The 23,721-nt window shown below is 46.2% G+C and overlaps 1 protein-coding gene across 3 annotated transcripts in view; it reads left to right on the forward strand.

The window, feature by feature from the left end:
• The first annotated feature begins 15,591 nt into the window (after positions 1-15,591).
• The window catches only part of BDNF (brain derived neurotrophic factor), a 70,192-nt gene continuing 62,062 nt past the window's right edge, over positions 15,592-23,721 (forward strand). The window contains exon 1 of one of the 3 annotated variants that reach the window (XM_083441079.1): positions 15,592-16,462. In XM_083441079.1, coding sequence (XP_083297205.1) covers positions 16,460-16,462 — 3 coding nt within the window. In that variant the 5' untranslated portion in view covers positions 15,592-16,459. Of the gene's footprint in view, positions 16,463-17,209; positions 17,645-17,764; positions 17,827-23,721 lie in introns of those variants that run through there. The other 2 variants (XM_083441081.1, XM_083441082.1) reach the window with 2 other exon arrangements.

The following is a 23,721-nucleotide window of genomic DNA, read 5'->3' on the forward strand; positions in this document are numbered from 1 at the left end:
CGTGTCAGACACTGCTTGAACTGGGGAGTGGTCACTTGCTGCTGGGGACCTTTGATCCCTTGCTGAGAGAGCTCAGTTTTACAGCACAGGGGCACACACAGTGGATTTCAGCCCACCAGGACTGAGGAAAACTGGCACCGATTATCAGCTGCAGCAAAGATTAGCAGAAATATATCATTTGCAATGGTCCTGGTCTGCAGTTTGGATCCCACAGGCTGATGTGTAGGCACTCGTGGTGTAATGCAATTGCATGGGAACAAATGCACCTAGTGACCTCAGAGAGTGGAGCAGTGAGTGGACAGAACATAGGTGCTTAAGCCTTTCCACTGTTCTTTGCTTTCTCTTTGCAACCACTGCCCCAGGCCTCCCCTCTCTATCCTCCCCACCCATCAGGCTGGGGGTAGGAGTTGCAGAGAGAAGGTGACAGGTAAACAAAGATGAAGCATACTCTTCTCCCACCTGTGCAATCCTTCTGTTACCACATTTGCTGTGTTCTAGATGTTTTCTGTCTCCTGCCAACCTAGCAGTTCGAAAGCACGTCAAAGTGCAAGTAGACAAATAGGTACCACTCCAGCGGGAAGGTAAACGGCGTTTCCGTGCGCTGGTCTGGTTCGCCAGAAGTGGCTTAGTCATGCTGGGCACATGACCCGGAAGCTGTACGCCGGCTCCCTCAGCCAATAAAGCCAGATGAGTGCCGCAACCCCAGAGTCAGCTACGACTGGACCTAATGGTCAGGGGTCCCTTTACCTTTACCTAGATGTTTTCTGTATATTCACTCCAGTAGTTGCCACTCCACAATAATCACACACACACTAATTTTTCCATGTATAAGATGCCCCCATTTATAAGACAGCCCCACTTTTGGGGACCCCAAATTTAGAAAATGGGCATATGCACTATCCATGTATAAAATGCCCCCAGATTTTTTACCTTATTTTAAAATTTAAAAAACCTAGTCTTATACACAAAAAAGTACGGTAATTTAGAAAATATACTGACGTTAAAAAAAACAGCTGAAAGTTTGTTGTGAAAGTTGCTGAGAAGGAAGTTCAAATTGCAGAAACCTGTGACAGTTTCCCTTTAAGCGTCTTGCTACCCCACCCCAAAGCCCTGTTATTTTAAAATTCAGAGGAGTCTTTTCAGCAATTTAGAGATTCTGCGAAGCCACTACTTAGGAGCATGCTTTAAAAGATTCCAGCACGCATACAATTTGTGCCCCTCTCAACTATCGCTATAGTGATGAATGGCTTAAATTATAGGGATGCAAGTATAATGGGTAGATTAATCAACTAAAGCTGTAGCTGATTAATTGATGCGGGCCATTGTTAACCGGTGATGCTGAGACTTAAAGGCACATTAATTGGTTTATGTTTTGAAGGCTATTTGTGTTCCGGCCTGTAACTGTAATAGGAAGCATATAATAAAACGTTAAAGGTGATTCTTTGTAATAAGTTGTCGTAGTGTTTGTGAACTGAGTTGTAAAGCACAATACACTTTCTTCAATAGCTTAAAAAAAATGTCTATGCTGTGGTTTTGGTAGTATGCAAATTCGTTTAGATTCCATGGATTAATTGGCCAAAAGGCAGATAATTAATCAACAAATACATATCCTGAATCATGTAATGAGCTTTGCGTGTGTGAATTTCATCCATCAGGATCATTTTTCAATGCACTCATCAAAGCAAGTGGCCAGAGGAGAAATGACCGCTGGGAGGAGCACGGCGAGATGAAACACCATGGTGCATCTGTAACCGTGAAACCAAACACCTTCATCTGCCCCAGCTGCAACAAAACATGTCTCTCCCATATTGGTCTCTACAGCCACAGCAGGCACTGTAATTCTCTAATGGTTTGACTTCACCCTCAAAGGTGCACTCTTCCATTGTCTCCCGAGACAGACAGACACCAGCCAACCTCTTCCCCCCACAAGGCATAGTCTCACTCTTAGCGATACTTTCCACTTTCATCATAGGTACTGATTCTGACAACACAATTATCTACTTGTGTCTCCAAAACACATGCAGGGAAATGGCGAAAGTAATGCTGGAACCAATACTTTCCAAAGCATAATAAGAGCCTCACTCTGCCTATTCAGATGGGGCACTGCTGTGAGTACTTCAGGCACCAAAGGTCCACTTAGCTCATACTAGAAACTGGTCTTTTAGTGCTGCAGCTCCAGCTCTCTGGAAGCAATTATCAGTTGAAATTAGACAGACACTCAGCTTCATTAAGTTTAGGATGAGACTGAAGACATTTTGTTTTAGAAGGTTTGTTTTAGAAGGTTTAAGACCTAGTAATTTATGAAATTTTAGTTGTGCATCTGTAGGAATGGTTTTATTATTTTCAGAGTTTGTAGAAAAGATTTTAATTTGTATTATTTGTATTTTATATTTTTTATCCTGCTCCAAACTGCCTTAATGGCCTCAGACCCTGAAGCAGTTTATTAATTTGTAAAACAAATATATTTATTATTTATCTCATAACAAGATAAACCTAAGAAAAATTATCCACAGTAATTGAAGACTTTCACAAAGATAAAATAACAATGTACAAAAAACAGATTAAAACTCACATCAACATTCTAAACACCTGAGTAGGCTTGTCTTAAATAAATAAATAAATAAATAAGACCAGCAATCACTTCAAGCATATTTCTGACGTTAAATATAGAGAGAATATCATTTGACCTCACGTACATATAGTATCCAAAACTGAATATTTATATTTAAAGTGCTTAATATCAACATTTAATGGGCGTTATTTGATAAAGGCACACACAACATGAAGGGGCCGTTTTCATTCTCAAATGAGTTTCCTCATAGGATGTATATTAATATTTAGTCTGAAAGACTGAAAAGAAACTACCAGAACATGGACATAATTTGTTGCTCATCGAAAGGTTTTCACACCCTGGTTGCAGAAAGCTAGATGTGTTTGTTTTAATACCAAAGAGGAGGCTGTGCCGTTGTTCAAAGACTCCAGTAGTCAAGTTGCAAATAGTAACAGATTACTGCAGTCATGTTTCCGTTTTCCTCAGGTTCTGATTTCCCTTCCTATCTCTGGTTTTGCCCTAGTAAGAGATACCTGAAGGCTCATTTTGCTGGGGTCACCTGGGAGAATGTACCTGGACCAGTAGTTTCCATTACAGTTCCCTCATCTCCTCCTCTCTTTGACAACTGAATGTAATGCTGTGTTCAAATGCTCATATGGCACAGAAGTCCTTGACAAGTTTGGGGCATTTATCTCAGACACAAATTAAATCCATTTTAAAACAGAAACAACCAGTGCTCCCCCCCCCCCCGAAAAATAGGTGCCAGTACTTACCATGAAGTTGTTAAAGTAAGTGCCACTCTTTTTAACAAGAACAACAACAAAGAGAGGTGCTGCGTACCCCGAAAGAAAGAAAGAAAGAAAGAAAGAAAGAAAGAAAGAAAGAAAGAACTGGTAGCATCACCAACAGCACTGCCTGGATATTCATACTCTCTGTTTGTGGGTGGGGAAGAGATTCAGAGATCAAAGGCAGCTCTCAAGGGTTTCCCAGCCCCACTCCTGAAGATACAGTCCACTATCATGGACCACACACACACACACACACACACACACACACTGTTATGTGCCCCAGAAACTTTCTCTCAACTCAGATATCATCATCATCATCATTATTAATATACTGCACTTCATCACAAGATCTCAAAGTGGTTCACAGGATAAAAATACAAGGTAAGAAGCGCCAGTAAATAGCTAAAACAAAAAACAACAATACAATAACTCATATTGCTGGCTTCATACTATTCCAATTCTAAATAATCAAAATTGTAGCAATAGCAGTAGATCTACTTGCTGCAGATTTTTAGTCCCAAATCCCTTTCCATAATCAGGTATCTATAATTGTGTGACATGAAAAGGCAACTCTCCCAAACACATTTAAAAGTTTCTAGAATATTGATCTGCCTTAGAAAAGCAAAAACTACAATGCAAATTTAAAAGAACAATTTAAAACAACTCCCCCAAATAAACAACACTCACCCAAATTAAGACCCATCCCCATTAAATGGTGCATGCCTAGCTGGGGCAGCAGATGTTTCCAATGCTGCCTGCCTGCCCAGGGTCTTGGTCCCTTCCCTACTTGCACAGCTGCAGGCAGATCCTGGTCTGAAGATCCAGTCGAAGTCACAGGTCCAGCAGGTAGAAGGAGAGGGTGGTCCTCCAGGCAGCAGCTGCAGGCAGGTATTAGCAAAAGAATATTCGGCCCACGATTTTAAGTGTAAAAGTTAAAAACACAAACAGCTCTGCAGCTCAGCCAGAGTTGGGTGCAGGTTGTGGTGGACTCCCAGGCACCAGCATCAGAAGGTCTCCTTGAGATTGGGACCAGAGGAAGATGGTAGGCATATGCTAATTTATATGCATAGGTGCACATTTAGAAATAATTACTATGCTTAAAAAAACACACCACAATACAATACATTTACCAGAGTGAGGAAGACTGTGACCAGGTGACCTCTAAGTGTCTGCTCAATCTGCTGTCCAGATGCTAACTGATAGTGGACAAATTCACAGCCTTGCTCTCCCTTCTAATGGTTCCATATCTTCAAACTGGATCTGGACCAGTCAAGTGTTCAAACAGAGGATGCTTTCAAAAAGGTGGCTGTCCTCTGTAGATTAGACAACTGTAAACACTGGTCCTTTTCCATTAGCACTCATTTCTCAGCCACATCCCAGTACCATCATTTGATCCCATCACGTGAATCCAGTTGTTTGCTGTGAAATGGTTTTGATGCCCCAACTTTCCCTACCTGCAGGGCCTATATCCCATTCAATGGACTGGAAAGCTTTCTGTGCACATGCCGTTGAAGTGGCTTTTGCATTGGTTCAAGGTTCAAGGCCAGGAGCAATGGTTAGTGCACAAATCTGTCTTAATGGTTGCTGTGCATTTCAGAATGCCCAAATGTGATCAGCACAGGTCAGTAAGTTAATGGATCCTATGTGCTACCAATTCACATACAGGGCACGGTCAAAGCTATGCATACTCAAGGCTTTCCAGAGTTTGTTCTGTAAATGGTAATGCTCTGTATGTACATGTAGAATCCCTATCATGCATTGGAAACCCCATAAGCACTAGGGATTCTGCATGTGCACTGGAACCCCTGCATCACAAACATGATGCAACCAGGGTTGGGAACAGAACATAAAGTGGTGTTGTCATGCAGAAGCTCATTCCTTATGCTGCCAATTTTGCAAATGAAATCTGTTTGAGTAGCTGGTTCTTTCCATCAGTCTGGTTGCTGTTATTTGAAACGTGTCTGTAGCGAGGGGGGGGACAGCCCTGGGTTCTCCTATCATATGACAGAAGAACAGCCATTTTAATATGAACAGTTAGAGGCAACCGGCATAGGTGCCAAAACAGGCTGGCAGAAACAGCTAACGGCATCCCATGATGTTTAGGTGCCCGAGGCAGAAATTCCAAATGATACCATGCCACAGCAGTAAAATTATAATCATGAATAATGGACCATTTGTTCTTCTTTGATGGTACCTCAAGATCTATCAGCTGAAACAGGTCACATCACCGTGACTAATATTCGGGCTGGTTCTGCACAGATGTCTAGGCTACAATAGAGGCCCCCAGCTTGGCTTGACACATGCTCTGTCTAAAGCATATTTTACAGAATGCCCAGGCCTTCACAGAAGCAACATTAAAGGAACATGATGGGAGTCTTCATCAGGGAGCTGACAAATGGCAAAGTCTCTGGTGGTACAAAAGCAGCTGCCTAGACTGTCCAATACAAATCACTCTCCCTTCTACTGCTGGCCTAGCGTGGGGGAAATATGGACAGTGGTTCTTCTTCTAGACTAGAGCACAAGGACCCTGGGCCAGCAGAACAGTTCAAACCTGTCCTGTCACAACTAGAGCAGCCCTCAGGCTATTTTAGCCTGAGGTATGGATTGGTTTGGCCTGCATCCAAACTGAGAAGGGAGAGAAGCAAAGAGATGGCTTAAAATGATCTTTATACATTGGGCTCTTGTTACCTCCATGCCATCTACTTCTCTAGTTCAGAATACTGCTATCATGAAATCATGATATCCTTAGCTGTGACACCATATACATATATATATAACTTGCACCTGATTGGTAGACCTCTATAGACCTGTAAGATCACTGAGATCATATTTTTCCTTGTGGCACTGCACCCTACATAATGTATTTTCTACCATTGCCCTGTGGAATGCCCTTCTTTCTGTCATACACAAAGCATCCTCTGTTAAGTACTTTCAAACATACCTTTCCCCCAAGTTTCCCCTGACCTCTAAGATTTGACGTTGTTCTTATTATATTGTTTTATTGTGGGGTGTTGCATACTGCTTTTAAAATGTAATTATTCAGATAGATAGATAGATAGATAGATAGATAGATAGATAGATAATTTGTTTGTACATGAAATTCTGCACCTCAGTTCTGACACTGAACTCCTTGTCCTGCCAGGCCCAAGTCAATTGGACACTAGCATCTTGTCCTGCTTAAGTTACAGAAACTCCCATTCTTCTGAATGGGGATTCACTGGGAGTTTCATCTGAACAAGAAGTACAAAAGCAAGCACTGCACTAAAACCCATCATTTATAAATTCTGTCTAGCGGCAGTGCGGGCAAATTGTGTCTTTGAGGGATAACAAGCGATATGAGAGAGCCCACCTTTTCTTCCCACTATCATTTAAATGTGATTCCGCGTTCCCTGTGTGCCCCAAGGTGTCAATGTAACAAGTGCAGTGCCTGAGGCGTACTTAAAACAGAGCATTTCCTGATATCTTAAGAAGCAGCCTGAAAGAAGAGGAATGGGAGGGGGGTAGAGAGAATCATTGTGATTCTGTGCAGTGCACTAGGCAGTGGTGGGAGGGGTGTTTATTATCTGAATGGCATTGTGACTCAGTGGTTTTCATCTGCATGCCAGAGGATAGAAGGAATATACATAATTAGGAATGGCTTTTAGGCTCAGAAAGCTGATCCAGAAAAGGAAATGGCATCAGCTACCAAATAAAAAAAAACAAACAACAACAACAACCCATCAACACCCAGCTCAGATTGCAAACTATTTCTGTGGTAGACAGGGGGAAAGATGAACAACTTGGGGCAGGGAGATTACAGCAAAAAGAAAAGGTTGGTGGGAGAGAGAGAGAGCCCAAGTAGCAAATTCATCAAGTCGAAGTATTTACAGGTTAAGCCCAAAATCTGCAAGGGAGAGTAGTAGGTTCACTGCATCCAGCGTCCCAACTTACAGGGACACAGATACCAAATTTTCATGGAAACAAGGGAGGTTAAACCAATTCATTCCCCTGTCATGTCTGTAACCCCTTCAAAGTTGCTGTAGTTGAAACATAAGAGTCACAGATTCACGTAAAACCCTGCAAAACGTATATCTGACAACAGGGTGAAAAGTTTCGAGAGTTATAAAGTGGCATAGGACAAAGGATTGAATCAATAGCCTCAGGTGCAGGTTCTGGACATTAGGCTCTATGCCGCAAGAGAGTCTACTGATTTATTACTTTGGGTCCCGACTGTCACAGAACAGCAGCATCCATATCTGTTCTTCAATTTGGCAAAATTTAGAAGTTTCAACTTTCCATTACAATTTGTGAGGCTCCATAGGTTGGGGGTTAAATTTAGTCTAACTGTTAAGACATTTACAACTTGCATTTCTACCAGTGAAACAAAAGACATATTTAAGTATTTTCTTCATATTACTTGTGTGTAAGAGAACATGCACACTTCTCTCTTCTCTCCATTCATATAGGGCAGTGAGGACTTCAGTGTCTACACAGTGTCCTGTGTTATTTATTCATTTAGTCCATAGGAGTCAACTCATTTAGTCATTTATTTATTTAGTCATTTATTTAGTCCATAGGAGTCAACTCATTTAGCCATTTATTCATTTAGTCCATAGGAGCCCGTACAATATATGAGGGGGGTTGGGCCCCCACAAAAATGACGGGGATTCCCATTCAAATGGAATGTGTGCGCTGTGTCACATGATCTATTATGGGGGGGGCTTACCAGGGACCCCATAATATTTTATTCAAATTGGTACCCCTGATTTAGTCCATTTATCAACTGCTTACTATCCACAGATCTCAAAGTGATTTGCAACAAGGGAAATCAAGATATGCAATCAAGGCACATAGACATGCAATAAGCACATGGAAACATACAATAAGCACAATTTTAGATGATTTATATTTAGAGAAACCCAAGTACAGAAATGCACAATACCCAGTGTTAGAAGACTGTTCAGTGTTAGAAGACTGTTCAGGCCCAATGATTTCAACAGAATAAGCACACTGACCCAAAACATTTGTATCATCCTATCAGGCTGGGGTTACATCTTTTCAGTGCAGAGATCATGTTATAATTTGTAATGGTGTGCTGACATGGCACAGTAAAAGGTAAAGGGACCCCTGACCATTAGGTCCAGTCGTGACCGACTCTGGGGTTGCAGCACTCATCTCACTTTATTGGCTGAGGGAGCCGGTGTACAGCTTCTGGGTCATGTGGCCAGCATGACTAAGCCACTTCTGGCAAACCAGAGCAGCGCACGGAAACACTGTTTACCTTCCGGCCAGAGCGGTACCTATTTATCTACTTGCACTTTGACGTGCTTTCAAACTGCTAGGTTGGCAGGAGCAGGGACTGAGCAACGGGAGCTCACCCCATTGCAGGGATTCGAACTGCTGATCTTCTGATCGGCAAGTCCTAGGCTCTGTGGTTTAACCCACAGCGCCACCCGCGTCCCTTGACATGGCACAGTAGGCACAGACAATTGCTACTGACAAACCAAGTTAAGTCAGTTAAAGTGAGTTCGCACACTGCTTGCTGAGTACACCTTCTAGAGAACACCTGCATGTGTGAAACAGACATCACAGATGTGGTGCCACAAACTAGGGTGGCCAGATGCTAGAGAGTGCATGGCTCCTGCACCTTTGATTGTTTTATAGTACACAGTACATAAATTTCGGAGATGTAGCTTGTCATGCAAGAGCTGAAACAACAAAATCGCTATGTTAGACTCAAGAGTACAAGCTGACCCTTTCTGTGTAGGTTGGCTACAAAGTAACAATCTGCAAAAAAAAGAAAAGAAAAAGTAATATTGCACAACCAGGAGCTGCTAGATCAAATAAGGAGACTATTGTATGTAAGAAAACATCTACAAGTCCAGTTCTACCATATATATTAGGCACTTAAATGAGGGAATTTCTCAAAATGTTTTATAGCAAGATTGTTACATGATATGGTATGTCCATACCCCCTGATAAAGGTCAGTTTAGCTCTCCAACACATAACTCGTACAGGCATTGTGCAGAAAACTTGAGACAGAAATGGGTAACCCTGGATCCAAAATGGTAAATGTTTTCAGTTCCTACTGAAGGTCAAAGTAAATGTTTTATTCAAGTATGGGAAGGATATAATGGCATGGGGTCCAAACTGCTAAACATAGTGGGTTGTCTCCAACATTATTCGAAAAGCACAATTGTAGAGAGTTGGAAGGGACCACAGGGGTCATCTAGTCCAACCCCCTGCAATGCTGAAGTATTTTGCCCAATGTGGGGGTTGAATCCACAACCCTGAGATTAAGAGTCTCATGCTCTACTGTCAGAGCTATACAGTGGTACCTCAGGTTAAGTACTTAATTCGTTCCGGAGGTCCGTACTTAACCTGAAACTGTTCTTAACCTGAAGCACCACTTTAGCTAATGGGGCCTCCTGTTGCTGCCGCTGCGCAATTTCTGTTCTCATCCTGAAGCAAAGTTCTTAACCCGAGGTACTATTTCTGGGTTAGCGGAGTCTGTAACCTGAAGCGTATGTAACCTGAAGCGTATGTAACCTGAGGTACCACTGTAGAACTTAAGGATCAGATAATTACGGTTGAGCAAACCTTAGTTAGAAACCAAGAATAACGTCTTCAAAGTTCTACAGATTCATGAAGAATTGTAACCCCTTGATGTCCACACCCTACTCACCATGGGAGTAGCCTGGATTTATTTTAGTGGGGCAGAACTGAGTTATCTGCGGCACAATTGGTCAGTTGGTTAAGTAATAAGTCTTTCTCTCTCTCTCTCTCTCTCTCTCTCTCTCTCACACACACACACACACACACACACACACACACCGGCTAGGCCCATACTACTCACATTTCCTGGGAGGAGCAGGAGGCAATGGAACATCCAGTGCTTTCTCTTTGGGTCCTCTCCTAAGTTGCCCTTTTTACTTGCTTTAGTTCTCTGTATTCAGGTTGTGCTGTTGTGCTCATGTCCATCTGGTTGGCCAAGGCATCTGGTTGGCCAAGGTGAGAACAGAATGCTGGGTGAGTTGCATCTTTGGTGTGATCCATGAGGCTCCTTCTTATGTTCATAAGGTCTCCGATCTTTCCATGCCCTCACACTGAGATCCTTTTCCTCTGGAGATGGTAGAGATTAAACCTGGGACTTTATACAAGTAAAGCATGCAATCTACCATTAAGCTCTGGGCCCTTTGATATCCCAGATCTAGGTCAGCCCTCCTGCTCCATAAACTAGCATGAGCAAGCTCTGAGTGGGTGCAAGAAAATTCTCAGGCTTTTACCAGGCTCAGACTTACTGCTGACCTAAAAAATGTTTGGGGTGCACCAGGAGATTGAGACCAACTGCCTCTGTAAAGGCAGAATACCCCAAGGATGACCACCAGATTCTAACCCTCCAGTGCCCACCCTCCTTGAATATGTGTGTACAAAGTGCTTTTTTGTAATCCTTGGACAAAAAGGGAGATAAAAAGTTGAGAACAATCACTGAGATCGTCAATGGGGGGTTTGCTGCAGATATGCCAGCCAACTGACCTTAGGCAGGTAAAAAAAAACAAGTAGAAGACCTTTTGGGTGTTGGCCCCCTGCCTATGGAATTCCTTCCCCAGGAGGTCTCACTTGGCAGCTTCTCTGGTAGCTTCTTGGCACCAGGCTGAAGAGCTTTTTATTCTCTCAGGCTTTAAAAGTTACTATGTCCTGAGTTGTAACTTGTTTTAAACTGCTGCTTTTCATTGCTGATATTTACGGTGACATTTTCTTACTCTCTTTTATTGTACTGCTTTTCCTGGGTCAGATCCACACTAAATTAGCTGAGCTGGGTACACCTTGAAATCCATGGGAGAAGCCAGTTGTGAATTAAGTCCCATCTATTTCAGCTGGAACCAAGTTCAACTAACATAGTCAAGATCCAACCTGCTGCTTGTATGCTTTGTTTGTGAAGCACCCTGGGAACCATTTCAGCTGAAGAATAGAATAGAAATGTTCCAGACAAAAAGTAAATAAATAAAGGACTGAAAGCCTGCATTTGTGAGGTGTGTTTTATGTGATGTGTTTATGTTTATGTGATGCTTTTGGGTTAATCCAGCAGGATTCTTCTTCTGTTCTTAAGGCCTCTAGCTATGGTCTTCCTAATCCCTAAGACCCACATTCAGATCTCTTCCATTCCCTTCCCTTTCTTCTCCAGGAAAGGATGGTACCCAAACTAGGAGCTGCTTTTATGATATAAGTAACATAAGGTTCAGTGGAAATAGCTCCTCTGAGTCCTATGCATAGATTGTTGCTATACAATGATTATATGTGTGTGTGTAGAGACAACTTGTGCAGCAGGAGAGAACTGTGAGCATCAAATGCTTGGGTTTACAACTTGTAAACTCATGCACCAGTGTGGTAAATTAACCAGCCAGCCCCAAGAGAGGTACTGACACTCAGAATTGGGTAGCTATAGCAGGAACAATTGCAGTAGCTAATGAGAAAGATTCTGGGTAACTTCCATGATCCAAGCTGCCTACATTGCAGCCACACCTAAACCCCATACTGCAAATGTAACTCAGTGTGTGGTACTGGAGCAATCCATCATGGACCCAGATCAGGACCCAGTTACTGACCACAATCCACTAGTTGAAGACATTTACTAAAGGGTGAATTGGTCTGCCCAGGTTTGAAGACAGAATCTTGAAACCTACTAGTGCTATTGATTTCTGACAGTTTTGAATCTTTCCCACCACCCCTGGAGAAAGAGCATTTCTACAGGGTTTAAATGACATATGCTGAAGATAGGCCTGTTAAGATGCTGGCTGTTTCAGTAATGCAAAATGTCCTGTTTTGCAAAGGGATTTGAAGAACTGGGAGATGAGCAGCTTCACTAGAGAGGAATGCTACAGTAGTAGGTCCAGTGGCAGAAGACTGGACAGCATGGACATAGACAGGATTTTTGTTGAGGGGGCACAACCTCAGTTTGCTATATATTTTTATTGATGGGGGGGTAGCTGCCCCTCCCTGCCCTCCCTTGGCTATACACATATTGGGCAGGGCTGTCAGCAAGGGACCAATCTCAGGGCTGCATCTCCTGCTTTCTCCATGGCTCAGCATGAGAACTCATGCTTGCTTTGCCTTCCAGATAAAGGTCTTTGTTGATTCAACAGCTTCAGAGCTTGGTGTGGGCGGGATTGGCATAACCCATAAACTGTCATATTGCATGCAGAAGCACAAGAATAAGTCCAATTTGAAATCAACTTGAAATCGTGGAACTGATAGGTTTGTGGATCACTCCATTTTTAAATAAATAAATAAATGCATGTGCTTGAGAAAGCAAGGACTTAATGAAACACTAGAGACATTTAGCATCTTCAGTATTAAATTGTAGACAGTAATAGCCTTAAGCAATGAACTTTAGGGCTGGACAGACAAAAGGTTGTCTCTTGACTGGTGAGTTTGACTTGATCACATTGACTCAATCTTACTGACTTAATTTTCATCTCCATCCCACTAAATTCCTTTGAAGGAACCATTTGCTTTAAGGTTTGCTTTTTCTTGACAAGCTTTTTGAGATTTGAGAGAGAAACTCACAATACATTAAAAAAATGAGCTGCTCGTCAAAATCAAACTTTAAAACTAGGAAATCCTTCCTATAAATGATATCTGGGCTTGGTAACTTGCTCTCTTTTTCTCTCCCTCTCCCTCTCTCATCCTCTTGGTAAGAAAGTGCAGTTTGATCAAGCTGCTAGAGAATGATTCATAGCTTGATATTTTGTTCTTATCAAATACATAGCAAGGTTTCTGTTCCAAATATAAATAAATATTGGTATTATCTGCATCTAAAAGGGAGGTATGCAACAGGTTTATTGCTCTGTTTGTGCCGGTAAACCCATTGACGTGAACATATGGCCAAGCAAAGAGCAATCAGATTAATTTTCACCAAAAGGGAGAGATAACAGGTGGCATGTTCAATGGGCACTGATTTAGCATGGGAAGCATTCGGTCCTCCTCAGCAGAAGCTACAGCTGTCAGAATTAAAATGACCAATTGTATCAAAGCATGGGTTGCAATTTTAATAGGAACTCGTCGCTGGAAATGTTGTCACTACCAAAATAATAGAATAAACACCAAATGTAGTTGGTGCAGAGAGATCTGTGGAGACAGGTGGTCCTGCCGTGTGGGTCAGCCAGGATTGTCTAGATGTCCTTTCATGACTCTAGAATTACCTCATTATGACAGGAAGCAATCCTTCTTCCTTTCCTATCAACAATATCCTCCTTGCCTTGATATGATGATTATCTCCATGGCAGTTTTGTCAAAGCTGTCAAAGTTCCTAGTAGAGGCTTACCCACTGAGCGCAATCTACCTATGCCAGAAATGGTATCAGCACCATATCAAGAGCTCTTTCCATTTTACCGGCATGCAAAGGAAGTCTAGAGATGCTCCTCACAAGCAATTCTCCATCCTTGAATCCAAATGTGGATCTGAGATGGTACCTCTTAAGTCCCTCTTGTTCCAGTTCCTCCCCCATCAGACTTCACATGAACTCAAAGGCTGCGATCCAGAGCATTGCCAAATTTGTTGCACTGCAAGGCTGGGGAACTTGGAACCCTCCAAATGTTGCTGGACTAAGGCTTCCTGACCACTGGCCCCGATGCCCAAGGGCTGATGGGAGATGGAGTTCAATAACTAGAGGGCTGCAGGCATCCCCATCCCTCAGCTTAGAGTCTCACCGATCGGAATGAGATGTAGGAAATGCTTCATCGCGATGGGATGCACTTGGGGATCCAGCACCCCCAAAATCTAGTTCCCTCTTCTTGCTGGTGGAGAAAGGAGTCACCCGGTACCTACGTGTTGGGAGATTCACGGGGGCTCAGTAATCCTCAAGTGCAAACCAACTCCCTAATTGGATCCCATAATTGGATTAACTCGGTTGCTGCTAATCAATTTACGGGAAGAGAGGAGAGAGAGAGATGGGAAAAAATGTTTCTCTGGGCAATTCAGCGAAGAGAGCGGAGGCTTTCCCTGCCGCAGCCCTAGACGCCAAGTTGGCTACACCAAGTGTCGTTACTCACAGCTAAGAGGCAGCGAAGCCATTAAGGCATCCTGCAGGCAACTTCAGGCAAACTTTCGATGGAGCCCCCGCTTCTAATTGCAAACCGAGAGTCTCGTTGGAAGAGAGGGAACGCTAGATGGAAAGGAGCAGAGCAACTGGTCTCCTCGATGGGGCAGCCAAACGCACTGGAGGGCCACCTCTCCACCCCCCCCCCCGCCGGTTATTTAGTGATTGATTGATTGATTGATTGACTGATTGAAAGTTAGGGGCTTGCAACCCTTTGGCGACTTTTCTCCGAATATCCCAAATGGGGAGTAAACTGCAACGTAAGTGTCTTTCTCTAGATGATACCCCAGAAGTGGATGGTTGCCAGATGATGCAGGAGTTGCCAGAGAACCAAATGGATCGGGATATTTTCCTAGCTAGTGTTCTTTTTTATGTCGTATGGGTTGTTTTTTTCAGGTTTTACAATGTTCATGATGTGATTCAACATGTGAGAAAGGGCACTGCCATTCCCATTTTCCAGATTTGGGCAACTGAGGCTAAGAGGGGCCGGTGGCATTCCCGGGACCCTTGGGTTAATCTCTGGAGGAGCTGAGAGACCAAGATCCAGAGCTCTATTGTCCAGAACCAAAAGTGTCACACTCACAAGGAACGCAGACTGGTTGCGAAAAAGGCCGAAGCACAGAAGGTGCGTGATAGGGAGAGAAAGAGGCAGATACAGATCGTGGCTATATAGGGGATCGATGCTTTGCTATCATGAACAGGGTTAGTCCTTGGAGTTGAAGGATGGAGTTGAAGAACTACAGCTTCAATCTTGCTGCGCACTTCCTTACTTGGGAGTCAGCCCGACTGAACTCAGCAGGGCTTACTTCCAGGTAAACGCGCACAGGACTGCAACATGCTTCCTTGAAAGTAAGCTCCGTTGAAATCCATGGTCTTATTCCCCAACAAATGAGCTTAGGATCCAGGTACAAAACGGATGGGTATGCACAGGTATCACACCCCCATCCATCCCGCCATCATTATACAGGTGTGCGAGGATGCGTACCTGAGCATGGCCATCAATCCTGTACCTGGATCCTAGACCTAAACCCCCTAGGCACCCATGCGTATTAACGCAGAGCGTTGCTTAGTCTTCCTTCCCTGATGCGCACACACGCACGCGCGCACACTCCATCCGCCAGCCAGCCATTCAGATGTGTATGCAGGTATATGTAAATATCCTCGAGCACCTGTCTGCCGGTCTCCATCCACCATCTGCCTGCCTCCCTCTCGTCCTCCCTTCGCCATGCCACCTGCATAGTTCCGCCTGTTTGGCTCCACTCCGCTCGGATGCAACAAGTCCCTGGAGTGCCGTCCGTGTGTTCAGTTAGAGTGAAAGTGACACGGCAAGGGAAGGGGAGAGAGAGAGAGAGAGAGAGAGGGAAACGCCGGCTGCTTCCTTACCTGCTCCCACCAAATGCAAATCTCCAGCCGGCTCATCTTGCTCGCCTGCACGCACCAGACGGGTTAGAGCGGGCGCGGGGTGGGGGGAGGTAAAGTGAGCTGGACTTTTTCTCTCTTTCCCTGCGTGCGTTCTATGGGGTGTCCTGAGAAGACTTTGGCGGGGAACTTTGAAGCCCACTCCCCACGTGTCGGGAGGGAGGCAATTCAAAAGGAGGGGGCGAGAGAGAGAGACACGTTTTCTCTCCCCCTCCCCACCCCGCGCGCCACTTCTTTCCCTGGATTGTTCCAGCTGGGTCTCGTTGCCAACCCCCTTCTCGTTTATTAAGATCACGTAAGAAGAAGAACCCAAAGGGGGAGAGAAAACGTGTCTGTGAGCTCAGGCGTTTGCGTAAATCCGCGATCGGTTTTTAAAGAACTCCCTGCCAGCCCGTCGCTTTCCGTTTCCTTCCTGTAGCCACCAAGGTGGTGGAAGAGTTGAGGCTTGCGGATATTGCAAAGGGTTGTTATTAGATTCATAAGTCACACCAAGTGGTGGGCGATCCACTGAGCCGAGCAGAACTTCTCACATGATGACTTCAAACGAGACACATTACCTCCCAGCATCTGTTGGAGAGACTGGATTTTAAAGGCACTTCTGTCGCCAGGACAGCAAAGAAACAATGGTGAGTACCAAGACCAGGTATTGTTATTTTCCAGACTTGTGATTTCAAACAAGATGGATAGATAGATCTCAGTAAAGCTTGGGGCTGTTGCCTGACAACAATAGTTCACAGCTCACCTTACTACCATTATCATTATTAGCATTATTATTATTAATCTCTCAGCCCTCCTCTCGCCCCCGACGTCCCCACTCGGTAGCACTTTAATTTCACCAGGCATAATATGAGTCTCAGAGGCCAGATGAATTGCGTGCGTGCGGGAAGTGTGTGTGTGTTTAAAGAGGCTCCAACTTTAATGGCAACGCTCTTTTTGATTTAAGGCTGCGTATCAGAAACTTGGAGCGGGGTTTTTCCTTGGGAAAGCTGTTGGCTGCGCGATCCACTTTCACCCTTTCTGCTGTTGAGGATGATGGTGGCGAGGGTGTTTGTTGTTATTTCACACGGACACTTGGGGGGGGGAGGGAGAATAATATTGGATCGGGATGTTTGGGGCGGAGAGAGGGGGGACAGTTGTAGGGAGGAGGCAGGAGAACAAAAAAAAATAAAATAATGAAATGGGTGATTCCAAACCCCCCCCCCCCGCTCCCCGCCGCCCCGGTGAAGCAAACTCAACATGTGATCTTCTATTTACAGCCCGGCTCTTTTGCCAAGCTCGCTTCACGTGACAGAGCCCGAGAAAAGGGAAAGAAAAGGCGAAACCCGTATCAAGTGACACTTCGTGAAAGTGAACATCCTCGACGCCCCCTCCCCACCTTTCCTGGGGCGTTGAGGAGAAAGGGGTGGGGGAGGAGGGAGGAGGAGGGGGTGTCGATCAGTACCTTGGAGAGAGGCAATGGGTTTGGCACCCCAGGTATCTGTCTCCCCTCCGGAGCGAATCCCGGAGCTCTTAAAAGGCGGCTAGGGTGGACCTCCCCTCACACTGATAAGATCTGGCTAGGAGGAGGGAGAGGGAGACAGAGGCAGAGAGAAAGAGACGGAGCAAACCCTCTCCCGTCACAGTTTCAACTGCGTCCCGGTTTCTGGGCTGACATTGACTCGGATTCCTAGCGGCGGGGAGTGCAAGGCAGAGAGTGAGAGCGAGCAGCTCCGGCGCTTGGCCCCGACGGGTCGGGTCAACTCTGGGAGATGCGAGTGCGCTGCTTCTGAAAGAGCTCGCCACGGGTTGTGGGTTAGCGGTGACTAAAGGTAAGGAAAGGGCGCCGATCTCTCGCCTCCCCCTCCTCGCTTCCCGGTGTGCGTGTGTCTGTGCGCGCCTTCCCACCCGTCCTCCGTCTCCCCGCGACGGGGAGAGAGGTTTCTTCGCTCCTCTTGGCCGAGTTTGTGCTCTCTTGCTTTCCGATCTGGGCGCGCGGAGGAAGAGAGGCAAGGTAGGCGAGGGAGAGGTGCCTGGCGCGACTGCTCACTCCCAAGAGTTGGCTTAACTCGTGGGGTTGGATCCCAGGTTGCAGTGTGTGTGTTTGTGCGAGAGAGAGAGCGAGATAGTGTGTGTCTTCTGGAGAGAGATGGGCGCAAAGACAGAGAGATCACCGGCAAGTGATAAGCTACTAGGAGCTGATCACCGCTTTGGGGAGAGAGAGAGAGAGTCAGCTCTCCAGAAACTCCTCTCCAAACGATCGCCTTCCTGTGTTTACATGGACGATACCTTCGCTTGCATTCACGTGTGGTGCCTTCTCCAAAAGCGGCTCTCTGTGGTACTTTAGTTGCCAGTTTTATTTTTTTTTCCAGCGGGGTGTTTCTAAACCCTCCAACGTATCAACGCAGCGGAAACTCCATTCTCTTGCAGTCTTCCTGCTCCTGTGTTTTATTCCCCCCCCCCTCCTTCCCTTCCATTCTCTCTCCCCTCCCCTTTCCTCTTTCGATTCTTCCTACGTAGAAATGTAGCTAATAATATTTAGTCTCCAGGCTAAAAATAAGCTGTGGAAAGTCAGCAGTTTGGAGCAGCGGGTGCTGCTGCTGCTGCTGCTCACAGGTAGAGAGAGAGAGGTGCCTGCTATGCGCGCGGTGGTGATGGGGCGCCTCATCCCTGATTTCTATCTTTCCCCTTCTTAAGTCGTCATCGTCTCCCCGCTCCCTTGAAACCCCCCTCCGCCCATTGCAAGGATCCTAGCTGGGAGCGGAGATCCGATCCAGCCTCAAATCCGTCCGTCCGGCGTGGTGCCCAGAGAAGTGGGGGTGGAGAAAGAAGCCGGGTAGGGACAAGGAAGGAATGGGAATCTTCATCCGCGGAGAGGAGAGAGGGAGGCAGGCGAGCTAGGCTTAACGGGAAAAGGCAGGAAACCCCCGGCGAAGAGCTGCCTCCTCACCCACCGCCAGCCTGGCCAGGAGGTGTTACAAACCAAGGAGGCGCGCGATGGCTTTAAGAGAAGCGGGGAGCCTGCACGAGAAACCAGGGACAGCCGCTCCGCTGCCTTCCCCCAAAGCCACGCTCGGCCATCGCCCCGAGCTGAAACTGACAAGGGTGTGCTGGACTGTTGGTGCTGGATCCCGCCCTTGCTTTCCCCTGTCCCTTTCGCTCCCCATCGCAGGTTCTGCTGCGTCCTGGAGAGAGAGAGATCCCACCTCGCCGGCCTCGCTCTTTGTTCCCGGGGCTGCTCGGCCGGCTTTAGCTGGCTGCAACGCGCTGCTGCCTGCCTGCCTGCCTGGCGATCTTCCTTGGCTTCGCCTTCCCTCCTCCTCCACCTCCTCCTCCTCCTCCCACCCGCTTCCCAGCGCAGCTCCTCGGGCCGCGAGTGTCTCCTCCGGCGCGATTGCGATCACGTAGCTCAGGGAAGAAGGGAGAATCCCAAGCAAGCAAGCAGGCAGGCAGGCAAGCAGGGGGAGGGAAGAGAGGATTTCGCAAAAGGGTGTGGCTTGGGGCGGGGGAGGAAGGATACAGAGTGGCCTCCCACGCACGGGTCGGAAGTCGAGGTGTGTAGGGGCGGGGGACCCGGGTGGGATCCCGCTGCCGGAGGAGAGGAGGAGGAGGAGGAAGCTACCCCGGGGTCCCCAGAGGCGCTCCAAGCGGAGCCTGCGGGGAGAGGAGCGCCTCGTTCGGATTTGGAGCTCGCCTTCCGGAGGAGGAGGAGGCGGAGCGGGCCGGCCAAGGCGCTGGAGGGGGGATTTCTGCTCGGTCTGATGCAATCCCAAACGTGCTGCAAAGGAACTCCGAGGCAGCGGCGGCATCACTCGCACCTCCCACCTGCCCAGATGGCGCGCCTTTAAATACGGATCGGCGGGGCTGAGAGCTCTCGGGCGGAGATTGGCGGAGAGCGAGAGAGGGAGGATGCGGAGGGAGCCCTTAAAGGCGCCGCGCGCCTTCCTGCCTCTCGCTTGAGCCCCTGCTCTTCCGAGTTCCAATTGGCGCCCGCAGGAGCGAGGGAAGTCAGTATTGTGACTTTCGCCAACGGGGAGAGGAGCCGTCCAGGCTGCGGTGCGTGGTGGGGTGGAGAACCTGCCTCGGTTGCTAAGGGGGATCTGAGCGGAGTTACCCATTTGGTGGGCAGATGGACCGAGGCAATGGCGTAGAGAGCTCAGGGAACACGTGTGTGTGTGTTGGACGGGGAGATCCTTCCCAAGCTAAAGATCTGCCGCGGTGGCTTCTGGTTGAGCAGGTCCTTGCGACATAAACTGGTTTCACGAACAAAGTTGTCCAGAAAGGAGTTTCTGGGTAAGAAATAGGATTGGTGCTAAAGCCAGGCCAACATTGGGGTAGGTGGTGTGAGGTGTTCATTTCTAGCATGCCTACAGTGTTGTGGAACACTTGCCTGCATGGCTGTAGCCAGGATTTTTGTTGAGGGGGGCAAGCTTATTTTTGGAGCCCTCCCTTGGCTATGTCCAGGTGTGGGAATCCTCATCATATTTATATGTATGTATGTATGTATGTATGTAAAGTCATCAACATGACCACTTTGCAGATGAGGGTGCAAGAGAGTGATTTGCCCAAAGACATTGTCATAGCTTTCTAAACCTAGATGTAGTGAGACTCAAGTGTGTCCGGCAGAAAAACCCCTCCCCTCCATTAGTTCTTAACACTAATTCCAGATGTGTTTGGCATTGTAGTTGGGAAGAAAATGTACTGGTTACTTTGCAGGCTGTGCAATAGATCACCCTGCCCTTGAAAACAGGTTGTAAGATGTAGCCATTATGAGCCCAGTTAAAATTAAGCCTAACTTGGAGTTCATGGCTGAATCAGGATTTGAACCCAGGTCTTCCTACACCATGTATTTAATGCACATTTAAAATACATAACTGCCCCCCCCCCCCGAATTATGGGAATCCTGAGTTTATCCCTCACAGAGCTGCAGTTCCCAGCACCCTTAACAAACTATAGTTCTTAGGATTAACTGGGGGAAGCTGTGTGCTTTAAATATTGACATGGGCCTGTGTGCTGAGTCTTTCAGGGATCTAGCAACGGGTCTGAAGCTAAATCTCACTGTTGCCTTAGGTTCTATGCCTAAGAGTCCACCATAGAACCTGTCCAGTGCTCCCCTATGGCTGCACAATGAAAGGAAAGGTTGGTAGTTTAGGCATGCTTGCCCACCATTTCTGACTTCTCTGGGGCACCTCTAATGAGCTTTCACACAATCCAGGGTTCCCTGGAACACTGTTTTAAATAGTCCGAGGACAGTAAGTGGATTTTCACCCATGCACATGCAATGCCCAGACTCAATCATAAAGTTGGAATGCTATTGCAGTAAGTGCTTCAAAGCTGTGTGCTCAGGCATAGTGCTACATAGAAAGATGCACATTATTATGCTGCATGTGTTATATACAGAATACCAAAGAGTGGTTTTGCATTAAGAATTCCCTTTTTGAGCAAAACTGGGTGCCACCTTTTGATCATAATGATCAAAATTTGGCAGCGTGGGCCAGGGGCCACGTAAAGCAGTTTCAGGGGCCAGGTAATTCTAAGGTGCCACCTCTTGGCCATCCTTGCCTTAAAATAAGGCATCCAAGGACATGAGGCTAGTGTAGATAAACCAAACAGCTTCAGTGTCTACAGCAGGCTTCTCCAACCTGGTGCCTTCCAGATGTTTTGGACTATAACTCAAATGAGCCCCAACATCATACAGCTGGGACGGATGGAAGTTGCATTTCAAAATATATGGGATGCAGCTGGTTGACAAAGCATGATCTGCAACATCCACTTACCAACAATAAGTAGAACCAAGCATAGCAATGGAATGATGGGTCCTGCCAACTTTTTCATATTCTGTGAGGAAAGTAAGCTGTTATCCTTTACTGTGTTTCACTCTTTGCTTTCTATGTAACTTATTTGGGAGTGAGAGCGATTAGGGCTATGGCCAGAAACAAGTTCTGCTCAATGGGCTGGCAGATGTCACAGCCAGATCACCCTCACATCCACATACTCAAGTTATCCTACTGACTCCAGTACTTCTGAAGAAATGAACTATAGTTTTAGAAATCAATTCCTAAGCAGAGTAACTTGAGAACACAACTTGTTGATTATCGATATGCAAGTATTCCTTACAGCTAACTCCTTTACAATTAGCCCATGCAATCTTAAGTCAAGATGTTTCAATTGCATTGCCAATGTAACGTCACAAACCATAATGAGGAGGAGCAAGTATTTGCTGTTTCAGTGCTTTAGATTTGCCTCTTAGGAGAAATATAGAGACTATCTACCAAGGGCTATCTTATCACACTCTGCGTGTAGCACAGCAGTGCACCACATGGGAAGAGAATCATTTATAATGTCCTGCTAGGCAATGATAATCTTTACAGTATTTTCACACCTGGGCAGCAAAATCCCCCTCCACTTGCAGGAGGGACAGCTGGATTACCAAGTTGATACATGGACACTGTGATTTTATCAGTATTTTATCAGTATGGGAATCCTAGTTCAGGAATGGGTCTCAAAGCTCATCTGGTCCAACTCACTGCTGATTCAGGAAATCCCTACTACAGCATGACTGATAAGTGGTCATCCAGCCTCTGTTTAAAAACCTCCAATGAAGGACAGTCCGCCACTTTCCAAGTATGCACCCATGCACTGTGGTTTAAAGGCTGGTTCACACATGCTTGTACAGAACTTCAAACATGCACACATGTCATCCCTCCCCCACTGTAGTTGGTTTTCCTCCTACATACATCGCTGATTTCTTCTTAAGGCCAACCAATCAGCACCATGTACTGCTCCTAGTTTGAAAGTAGGAAGAATGGGTTTCCCCTCTTCTCAGCCGGGGAAGATCGTACGTCTGCCAGAAAACGGGGCGAGCTATGCACTTCCATAGCAGCCTCCTCCCACAATTGATGTTTCCCCAATTCACATATGCTTTAGTCATCTGAAGCCCTTTCAGACCATCTGTTCATGTGTAGACGGAACAGGTGGATTGGCCCCATCTTCGCAACTTCTGTGAGTTTGGTTGAAGGTCTGAAGGAAGCTTCTGCAGCATATTCCCACTCCTGCTTAGGCTTTTCATCTGAATGTGGGAACTGGGCACATTCAGATTTAAGGCAAATAGAGCTGTGTAAAGAAGGCCCCTTTCACCCAGTGCTCAGAGGGTCACTATGTGCAGTCTCGCCTCAGCCTCAGGCTATGCATGAGGAGAAGCACTGAAAAAGAGTGCAGGTACAGCCCAGTGATCAAGTGATGGAGGGGGACATGAAAACTAGCCCTTTGTGAATTGATAGCAGTAGCCTAGTATATATTGCTCTCTTTTTTAACTCTTTCTTCTATCCAGGCTTCTTCTAAAAACTTGCCTCTGTTTAAAACTCCCATCTGTTCCTCAGTGGGATATGGATATACTGATGCTTAAGGAAAGAAGGCTAAGAAGGTGGTCACTAGATTTGCTTTCACAGGTGCTCTGGATCTTGGCCATTGCATTTCCGATGCAATGGCCAAGAAGGGCTGCAGCTTAGTATTAGAGCATCTGCTTTCCATGCAAAAGACCCCTGGCTCAATCCTCTGCCTCTCCAAGAAGGGCTGGAAATGTGCCCTGCCTGAAACCCTGGAGAGCTGCTGCCAGTCAATGCAGACCATACTGAGCTGGAGGGACCCATGATCTTCCAGATCTCTTTTGCCAGTGGAGTTATCTGTGGCCAGTCGCCACTTCATGCTGCACCTGCCATATGACGAAAATGACATGTGCAGCTCAACCCTATGATAAACAAAATGAATGTGTGTGTTTCGAGGAGCCTGCTCCACCAGCCCTGTTAAGATTAAATACCTGGGTTGGCTGATATTTATTTCCCACTGGAGGTTGTAGCTTTGATTGACTGAGATTTATTTCCCACTGGAGGACGTAGCATTGACATATAAA

The sequence above is a fragment of the Podarcis tiliguerta genome (assembly GCF_965153285.1).
Source record: "Podarcis tiliguerta genome assembly, chromosome: 1".
Lineage (NCBI taxonomy): Eukaryota > Metazoa > Chordata > Lepidosauria > Squamata > Lacertidae > Podarcis > Podarcis tiliguerta.